The 10,524-nt window shown below is 35.6% G+C and overlaps 1 protein-coding gene across 6 annotated transcripts; it reads left to right on the top strand.

The window, feature by feature from the left end:
* Positions 1 to 214: 214 nt before the first annotated feature.
* LOC147393248 (triphosphate tunnel metalloenzyme 3-like) lies at positions 215 to 6,338 on the top strand. Of its 6 annotated transcripts, none has more exons than XR_015182178.1 (3): positions 215 to 1,009; positions 5,660 to 5,736; positions 6,047 to 6,338. XR_015182178.1 is itself a non-coding variant. In XM_086456168.1 (2 exons), coding segments are annotated over exons 1-2 (606 nt in total). In that variant the 5' UTR covers positions 215 to 404; the 3' UTR covers positions 5,661 to 6,032. The 6 variants fall into 6 exon arrangements, 3 of the variants coding, with proteins under 3 accessions (XP_086312294.1, XP_086312293.1, XP_086312292.1); XR_015182177.1 differs by having other exon boundaries at positions 216 to 1,016; positions 6,047 to 6,337; XR_015182176.1 differs by having other exon boundaries at positions 217 to 1,016; positions 5,607 to 5,736; positions 6,047 to 6,335.
* Positions 6,339 to 10,524: the final 4,186 nt, after the last annotated feature.

Below are 10,524 nucleotides of genomic sequence, written 5' to 3'. Positions count from 1 at the left end.
AGGTAACAACTCCCAAAACAAACTTCAGAACCTTGAAATGCATTTCGATGTTTTAGTGAGATGGAAGGCTAAACTGTCAATTCTAAAGAGATCGAGGCTGAACTCCAAAATTCCGAAAATTAGGAGCATGACGTGATGCGTTGTTAAATAGAAAAATTGGTGTGGTAATATAAAATCTGTCTCTCTCCAAACCAAATCCCCGTCGCTATACCCATCATCCCTACCACCACCACCCAAAAACCCAAACCAGAAAAAAAAATAAATAAATAAATAAATAAGATGCCGAGAAGAAAGCCAAGCAAGATAGAAGTTGAAGTCAAAGACAAAGAAGAACTCGAAGAAGCCCGCAAGCGGTCTTCCTCAATATATAGGTCTCTCGTCTTAAAACCCTAACCCTAAACAAAATGGAAGTTGAGGTGAAGCTTAGCCTCCCTGACTCAGCATCTCACCAAAAGGTATCCGACCTTCTCTCTCCCTTCCACCTCAAAACCCACCTCCAAGAAAACATCTTCTTCGATGGAGCAGCTGCTGAGCTCTCATCGAATCTCGGTGTTCTCCGCATTCGATTCTACAACTTTGATTCACTTTGTGTTGTTTCTCTCAAAGCTAAGCCTGTCCTCCTCGATGGTATTAGTCGTGTTGAAGAAGACGAAGAGGAGATTGATCCCTCGATTGGTCGTGCTTGTGTTGCCGAGCCGTGGCGGCTTGGTTATGTCGAGTCTTCGAGGATCTTGAAGAGAGTGAAAGAGGAATTTGGAGTGGGAGATGAGGGTTTTGTGTGTTTGGGTGGGTTCAGGAATGTTCGAGCTGTGTATGATTGGAAAGGGTTGAAGTTAGAATTGGACGAAACGCAGTTTGATTTCGGAACGAGTTATGAGATCGAATGTGAAAGTTCTGATCCTGATGGAGCCAAGAAATTACTTGAAGGTTTTCTGAAGGAGAATGGGATCGATTATTCGTATTGTGAGGTTTCAAAGTTTGCTGTTTTTCAATCCGGGAAGCTTCCATAGTGACTAGTGAGTGAACAATGACATGTTTTTTTTATTATTTTTCTCTTTGCTTGTTTTAAATTCTTGATTTTTTAAGAGATAATTTAATTTCGGTATTGGAATTTGGAAATTCCTGCTTTTTATGCTTGATAAATATGTGGGCTAGTGTTAATTGTGTTCTTGATTCAGTATCACTTTCAATTTATATAATTATATTTCTCTGGTAGATACTTTGAAGTTGGATTTCGCTCCTCAATTTATTTGCTAGAAATTAAAATGATACTTAAGAGTGCTCAATGTGGATATATTACCTCTCATGTTGGGTTGAACTAGTTTTAGAGTGAACCAATTGACACGAGAATGGTTTACCAAATTGTCAAGCCAATGGACTGCCAAATCACTGAAAGGACAGCGTAATTTAAACCCTAACCAAGATTTAACCATTATTGGGAAAGCCACTTGTCCAAACCTTTATCGTTTCCCAACAAGACATGTAGAAAGCCATTGAGAAACCATCTGGCCTGGAGGTTTGTCTCCACTTAAAGCACCCATAGCATTGAGAATCTCGTCTTTCCCTAACAGTATTTCCAACCGGTCCTTTAGTTCAACAAAATAGACTCAAAGCCTAGGTTATCCAGTAAGGGCCTCTCCTCACAATGCTCATAATAGAGATTCTGATAGAAATCCACGATTGTCTCTCTAATATTCTCCTCCTCTTCCAAGAACAGGCCATTAACTTTAAGTTTGGTAATGAAATTGGACCTTTTATGAGCACTGGCAACTTGATGGGATTTTGTTTGTAATTAGAGATAGTTGTTGTGTTTATTTTTCTCGATGACACCTTGTCTTCCTTATTAATAAATTTTTTACTTATCAAAAAAAGCCTAAGATATTATCCCTAAAGCTTTTATGAGAATTTTACCCAAATGAGATAGAGAGGCCCACTTTTTTGTATTACTTTTGAATGTCTCAGTCTTGAGTCATAGAGGTGGTAGACATTGGGAATTGAATTTTGAGTAAATTCAAAGTAGTGATAATGCGGAATACAACCGATGATGAGAATTACTACAATTTTATTTCGCCAATAGTGAAATCTTCCTAGTTTGAGGAGAATTGATGGGGATATCAAATCTTAAAGAGTAGATTTTAGTTATTTATCTAGATTTCTGTTTTAGGGCTTTATTTTCATGTTTTGGGGGCTTATTATCATGTTTTATTGACCCATGGTCTTAGTATAATATTTAGGGGCAGTTTAGTAACTTTACTTTGTCGTTCATTTAAGTTTATTAGGGTTTGAAAATTAGGAGAAAGAAAGTTACGAAAATGAGGTATTTTAGTTTTATTAGGACTCTTGGTTGATTTTTTTAATGTATAAATTGTATTAGAGAATAAATGGGATAAACAAATTACAGAAGTTTCTGTTTTTTCTTTTGAATGTTGGTGTATTAAATGTGGTTGATGCTATGGAAATCATTGGGGGTGATTCCAAGGTAAATATAATTTTTTTTCCTTTAATCATCTTATCATCTATCTTTTTTTTTTAGTTGTGAGAAATCAAGAAACTATCAAGAACCCTCTAATCCTTTTAAGATCCCAACTCATAAATTTTGTTTTCTTGATTTTTCAAGAAATCTTGAATTTTTTATTTTTGAAACCTACAAACCTTCAACACTTTTCTCTATCCTACAATAATTGAAATAAAATTTTCATCTTACATTTTGGGTTTACCCTATCATAACCCAAATCGTAAACCCAATCTCAAATCCTCAATCCTTACCCAATCCCAACCAGATTTTTCTAAATCCCCTGTTTTTCCAAATCAAATTTCATTTTCTTATCTCCCCTCATTGGTCCTGCATCAAATTGGTATCAGAGGTCCTGTATTAAATTGGTATCAGAGCCTATGTTTAGGCCAAAAAAAAATAAAAAAATTAACAGATCACGTTGATGGGAGATGGACTCAACAGATATGTTCTCAGATGAGTGAAAAATAGGTTGTCAAAATTACGTTGAACACGCCGCTCGTGGGCATATTTTTGCATTGTTTGTGACCATATTATAAAGGAAAGTGAAGAGCACCATCAATCACGTGATCCATGGTATGAGTTCAAACAACAAAACTTGTGCTCCAAGTGCAATCTTCTTGGACACTTTAAATCAGAGTGCTCGAACATGGATAATGAAGCAAATGTGATGAAAATCCATGCGTCTAAACTCAATGCGAGTAATGAAGAAATCAATGAAGAAATCGATGAGCCTGATCTAAGTGATAGTGAGATTAAGGAGTGAGGCATCATTATTGGATCTTGAAGAAGATCATGAAGTAGAAATTATGTCAAAAGAGCCCAAGGAAGATTTTTTGGAGAACATCTACAATTTTTGTTTATGATGTAGTTGTTCCGTCACTACCTCAAATCAATTTAAGCATCTCAAATAGGTACAATGAAGACTTTGCTAAGATAGAAAATTGCAATTTAAAGTTAATAGTTCAACACAAGATCAAGACACGAGGACTAATTTTTGCCAAAAGGAATGAACCACAAATTGTCATAATTATTCTCAAGCACTTTAAAACTTGAGGATGAGTTTTCTCCAACTAAAAGAGAATAATACGGAACACAACCAATGATGAGAATTACTACAATTTTATTTCGCCAGTGGCAAAATCTTCCTAGTCAAGGAGCATTGATGGGGAATCAAATCTTGAAGAGTAGATTTTAGATTTTATTTAGATTTCTGTTTTATGACTTTAATTTTATGTTTTAGAACTTATTTTCATGTTTTATTATGGTCTTAGTATAATATTTAGGGGCAATTTAGTAACTTTACTGTCTTTTATTTAAGTTTTTTGGGTTTGAAAATTAGGAGAGAGAAAATTACAAAAATTAGATATTTTAATTTTATTAGAACTCTTGGTTGATCTTCTTTATTTATAAATTATATTAGAGTTTATTTATGGAGAATGAATGGAATAAACATGAAGTTTCTGTTTTTTTTTTAATGTTGGTGTATTCAACATGGCCGATGCCATGGAAATCATTAGGGTGATTCCAAGGTAAATATCATTTTTTTTCTTTCTTTAATTTTCTTCTTGTGCTCTCTTCTTCAATCCATCTTTTCTATTTTTTTTATTTATTATTATTTGTGAGAGATCAAGAAACCTTTAATCCTTTCAAGAATCCAACCCATAAATTTGTTTTCTTGATTTTTTTCAAGAAATCTTGGATTCTTGAAACCCCTTTCTTGATTCTTGATTCTTGAAATCTACAAACCTAAACCCTTAATCCTTTATCTTTTCTCGTAACCTTTAATCATACCCTTAACCCAATCCCTAACCAGATTTCCCTGCCCCTATTTTGCCAAAATCAAATTCCATTTTCTCATCTCCCCTCATCGTCCTGCATCAAGTGATCTTCATAATTGAAATGAATTAAATTCTGGAGTGGAGAGCTTAGCATCATTTATATTTGAAAACAATTTTGTCAATCTTTTCATCAAGTCCGGCTTTAGGAAGATTGGGAAATCAGTTTTAACTTTGTGAAGATATTAACCCTTGAAAAGCAGCACTTTAAGAGGGCAAAGACCTTTGGAAAAAGTCCTGGTCAAGATTACCAGCAAGACGGGATTACAATTGTTGTGGGTGGATAAGGTAGTGTTACAAAGTAGGGTTTCCACATCTTAAATATCGCTAGAATTGGACTTTTTGCCAGATGTCGCTCTATCAGCAATACCACCTCGCCCATAGGAGATGGCTCTGCGTAGGCGCCATGGGTAAACCACGTTGTTGGGTGAGGTCCATGTTGGTGTATCAAAGTCATTAGTACGGGAGGTCCACATCAGTGTATCAAAGTTATTAGTACAGCCTCTGCCGCACATCATTGTCTTTTTCCTTTCACCCAAGGATAAGGAGACACCTGTCTCCTTTGTCCCTTCTGTTCACAACAGCTCTCCAAACATCCCAACTAACGCCAGTTGTGCATACTCCCTCACAAGGTCCAATGGAAAGGCGCCATGTAAGTAAGGACAGGAGGGCGGTGCTAGTGCAACACATATTATTAATGATTTGCGTCGCAATCTTTCGACATGAGTCCCATACCATATTTATGCCATCAACAACAATGATCAAAATTGTAATGGTCAAAGAACATGATAAAAATTGTAACAATCCCACCATCTGAGTAAATCTTGCAGCCAAACAAGGGTGGAAGGACATTAGTAATGTAGTCAAAGTTTCATTTAAGTATCAATGGGAGGATGAACCTTGCAAAAAAGAAAAGAAGGAGATAATATGTCTCGGCATACTAAAGACGTTCTGATTTAAACTGGCAAAGAAGCTTATTTCAGAGGAGAAAGAAGAATACACCAAATATTTTGAATCAAGAAACAAACCAGTAAGGGAAAGGAGGATGAAAACTTAGAGCAAAAAGCTTAAAATACTTCTCCCTCCAGCTACCAAGAGAAGGTCGGACACTTGGACCTTACTCGACAGATGATATCAATTTTCTTTTCCTCTGAATTTCGTCTTAGATTCCTTTTGTTTTTGTTAGCATTTCTGAAATATGAATACTTGAGGAACTAAACTATGGTGAACCGGCCCTTTACTTTGTCCTCTTGTAGATTTTGTTACCCTTCCTACTTGATGATTATGGACAACTTTTGATGTGGAGTAGATAAGAATCATTTGGGGATGCTGATGAGGACCATTGAAGTACACTCAAGTCTGCTTCTTACCAAGTGTACACTATTTGTAAGTCTACACTTTTTCCCTGATTTAATTGTTTTCCTCTGAGCTATGTGAGTTTTTAAAAAAAAAAAAACTCCATTTACTCTTAATAGTATCCACAATAAGAGTAGCTCTAGTGTGGGAATTATTATTTGGATCTGGATCATCTATGTATGTGGCTTAATTGGTAGGATAATGTATCAACCAGATGACTTTTTATTTTATTTTTATTTTTAAATTCAATCAGTTGTGTTATTTGGAAGATTAACCTCCCTCAACATATTTTCGTTATGCATGTAAGCCTTGTTACAATTTTATGGATGATGTTTAACAGATTCAAACCAGAAAAGGACAGGAAGTAAAGATGGCATATAGGTGTTGCTTGTTAGCATTCCTCTTTTGAATGGCATTGTACATCGATGGAAGAACTTATATGGTTTGCATTAAGAATATTTTCCACAATATAGAAATGAAAGTAAGGCTTTTCTAGGAGAATAAAAACGACCATTGACCCCAAAAACTCCAGAAACAATTACAATTTACACACTTATGTATAAATGATACACCAAATAAGGATCATTTTAAAGGTAGTATCTCTATTTCCTCGTTTAAATGAACAAATGCTGTGATTCAGTAAATCTTATTATGAAAATGATGTTTGCTAGGGTCTTCACAGATTGATTGGGCAATCTGAATTATCATACACAAATCTACCATCATCAAGGTCAATTGGTTGCTAACTATCGGTACTTGTTCTTTCTTTTTTTCTTTTTTCATATCAGTAAGCCTATTTTTAATGAGTAACTCGGTGCTGGCAGAATTTGAACTTAGGTCTCTTATATCATCACCCAAAGACTTCATCAACTAAGTTAGCTGGCACCTGCATTAGTACTTGTTCATCAAAACACTGCAAAATCCAATAAAAAAATTTAAGGGTATGTTGATTGCACATGGAAAATAAGGTGGAAAATCAATTTCCATGGAAAATGACATTTTTCAAGTATTTGATTGCACATGGAAATGGAATTCATTTTCCACCCCATTCAAAAAGTCCACTAAATCATGGATTTCACTTTCCCACCCATATGGGTGGGAAAATGAAATCCACCCATGTTTTCCATCATCAATTATTCCCTACCACCACCACTACCACCACCACCACCACCATTACACTTACCTTGCCGTCGTCGTCACCATCGCCGTCGGCTCCGTCTCCGACCACCTTCTCTCTCTCTCTTCTTATTTTTCTTCTTCTCCATCCCTCACCTCCTCCGCCACCACCACCACCAAGTTCTCCCCCCATTTTCCTCACTTACCTTCATCGTCGCCGCCGCCACCGTCGTCGTCGTCACCGCTACCGCCTCCACCATCGTCGTCGTAGCAACCACCGCCGTCGTCGTCGCCACATCCTCCTTCTCCTCTTCTTATTTTTTCCATGATTTTATCCAAGTCAAATCAAACAATGGAATTTGATTTTCCAACCTTACCTATTTTCCACAACTAATTTTCCATTGATTTCAAATTCCATGGAAAGTGACTTTCCATGCAATCAAACATACCCTAAGAGATTTAACTGGCAGACGTTAGTTGCATTTTATTACAAAAACTCCCTTGGAGTTCTGACAACTCTAAGGGAAACCTTACTTTATCAAACTTATTACCCACCAAACCTTACTTCATCAAGTTTGTTACCCCGCAAACCTTCGAGTGGGGATACACATCATAAAATTCAAGTTGGTGAGTTAATTTGTTACTTCTACATGTTTGATGTGGATCAAATCCTATTGGACGCAATTTATTTCCATCCTCTGAAGAACTGTATAATCATACCAATGAACAAAAAAGAAACAACCTGAGCAACGAATTTAGCAATCGAATGGAAGCTCTCGACAACAGGTCTCTTGCTTTGGATGTACTCGAAAAAAGGATTAGATTATTATATTAGAATTATAGATAATTTGTGTGCTTGGGAGTCCTTGATGATTGAATAAACCAAGATTTTACCATGACTGTAATTTTAGAGATCCTAACCGCATCAATTTGTGGTATCCAAAAACAGGATAATCTGATGACACAAGGTTATAAAGGACAAAATTCTAAGAATTTTAAAAAATGAAGTTAATTTTAAAGTTTAATATTAGTTTTAAATTTGGGAGTTTGGTAGCCATCAATTTTCAATACCTTTGATCAAGTTCAAAAAAAATATTGATTGAATTTTTGAAAATGTAGAACAATCCTTACATATGATGCATGGTGCTTTAAACCCTCAAGGTTTTGTGAATACTTGAGATACCTTCTTATGATTTTAAACACTCAAGATTTTGTTAATATTTGAGATATCTCCTTGTGATTTCAAACCGATGACATACCTTCCTTAACCTTCTCTTATGGATTAATAGAAATGCCCTCATCATCATCACCATCGCCATCAGTGTCATCATTGTCGATGACATACCTTCCTCAACTTTCTCTTATGGATTAATAGAAAATGAACTTGATGCCCTCATCATCATTATCTTCTTCTCATCATTGTCATCATCGTCACCATCACCAAACCTATGAGCATGTAAGAACATCATATTGTCATAGGAATTTATCAAGCTTAGTACTTGATCCAAATTGAGAGTAACTAGAAAGAAAAGCAAAGACCCGCCCCTTTGTACCATGTTCCTATGAAGCACGATACAAATCAAGCAATAGAGATACTTCTACAATAACATAGAAGTTAGAGAGAGTAGAACAGACGCTCATATGCCAAGGTGATCCACTTAAAAGCATAAAAAAATTCACATATCAACAAGTTTATCAGTTCGCGGTAAGTCTATCAATTCAGTCTCAAAGTCTCTAATCTAATAAGACAACTTTAAATGATGGTGCGAGGTTTCCTTAAAGTTAAATGTATCTCATTTAATGCAATATTTACAGGTACTTATTAAAATAAAAGAGAGATTAAGACATTTTCTAACTCACACACCCAAACAATGAAATCATATCAACTCAGCATTAAATATGTTGAGATACTACTAATCAAACTCAATTGGGTGCATTAATGAAGCATGGGGACACAAATCCCAAAGTAAGTCAACAAACCTTTGTCCATATATGATCTCAAGTGACATCCGATCTGGATTAACCATGTGGTGACACCTGTCTTGAAAATTGTGACTAAAATCCCCTCCAAAAGGTTGAAAAAGAATTTGAAAAATTAATGTAAGTAATCCTAAAAATAGAAAGAACATCTCTACAACTTTATTGTTCATCTTCTTCCCCACTTCTCAATCTTGATTTTCTCTAATTCATACCATTTACTAATTAAATATTTAGAGGATCTTTGACAAGCACTACACCGGGGCCTCTTCCTTCTACCATACAAAGTCAAAAAGAGTTGAAGAAATGCCTCCTGGGCAAGACTGAGATCATCTTCAAGGTATGAAACTCATCTCGAGGGGTGGAAACTCGAAAAGCTCTCCACACTTATAACATCATCCATGGGAAACTTGTCGTGAAAATTTTTCTTACCACATGAAAAACGAATTCTACTAGTAGATAAATGGACAACTCACTGCATGTTTTAGGGCCCTTATAGTACATTCCAGTGGATATGGTCAGTCTGGCTCTACCAAGCCACGTTCACTCAGTCTTCACACACAACTAAGGGAGCTCTAGCAGATTCTAATAGAGCAATGAGATCAGATGTTGAGCTTGCAACATGAGAATGCCTTGTTAAGGGCATTCTTATAAGCACAAACGACCCTCCAACCATAAAAACTTCAACCAACAGTAGAGCAAGATACTAAAAATGCTCTTGATCCACTTGATTATGTGAAGCGGATCCGATTTCTAGGAGTCACCACCTAACTTAGGTCTAGGAATCATAAAATGACTCCGAATGGAATTCGGGTTGATCTACAATAGAGTCAATGAATAAGGGATCAAATTATTGGTTTCAAAAGGTATTAGGCATCGAATCCGCCCGATTGAAATGATCGGTCTCTACTGTAATCCGAGACTATCTTACGGTCAATGGGATAACACTAAAGTCAAAGGTCCTAAAGTCAAATGGGAAACTATAGTCAAGGTCCAAGCTACCTAGGTCAAACCTAAAGTCAACCAGAATACTACGGTCAAAGTCAAGCACAAAGTAAAACTTAGGAGACCTAAGTCAAAGTCAACTCTAGGTCAAATAGAAAAGACCTCAATCAAAGTCAAATTGAGATAATCAAATTAAACTAAAAAATCTTACCGAGTCAACTCGTAAATAAAATAAATTAATTAATTGATTAAAAAAAAGATTTTGTTGTGATCAGGCCCAGAATGATTTCCCAGCTTGCCTACGTACCCTAGATCTATTTTGGGATCAAACCAAACATAGTTCGAATTTTTTTGAAATCTTGAATCATAAGTTAGAAAAAATTGACGAGTTGACTCACCAAGTTTTTTTGAAATAGATTTTTTTATTTTTGTATTACTTGTTTTTGAAATATACTTTTCTTTTAATCAAGTTGATTCAATTAAAAATTAAAATTAAGAAAAAAAAAAAAAATGAAAACTTACCATGATGTCCGATTGTCGAGGTCCCTTCAAAATTTGCCAAACAAGTTGCTTGGGCACAAAAACTGAAGATTATGGGAGTTTTAAATGGGTTTAATAGCTATCGTTTTGAGTCCAATTGGGTTAAGATAAATAAGAAAATAAGAAGAAGAAAAAGAAGTAGATTGTTGGTGTGTCAAAGTGCAACATGGAATTTTGCCTTGACTTTTCAAATAAATATGTATAGATTGGAAAAGAATTAGAAGCCATGCAATATATCGT

The sequence above is a fragment of the Akebia trifoliata genome, chromosome 10, assembly GCF_017979445.1.
Source record: "Akebia trifoliata isolate Shusen 1 chromosome 10, ASM1797944v1, whole genome shotgun sequence".
Classification (NCBI taxonomy): Eukaryota; Viridiplantae; Streptophyta; class Magnoliopsida; order Ranunculales; family Lardizabalaceae; genus Akebia; species Akebia trifoliata.
The sequence above is the reverse complement of the archived record's forward strand: the minus strand, read 5'-3'. Positions and strand labels throughout refer to the sequence as shown.

Coding starts and splice junctions, on each gene's coding strand:
- LOC147393248 (XM_086456168.1), top strand. CDS start 405: ATGGAAGTTGAGGTGAAGCTTAGCCTCCCTGACTCAGCATCTCACCAA.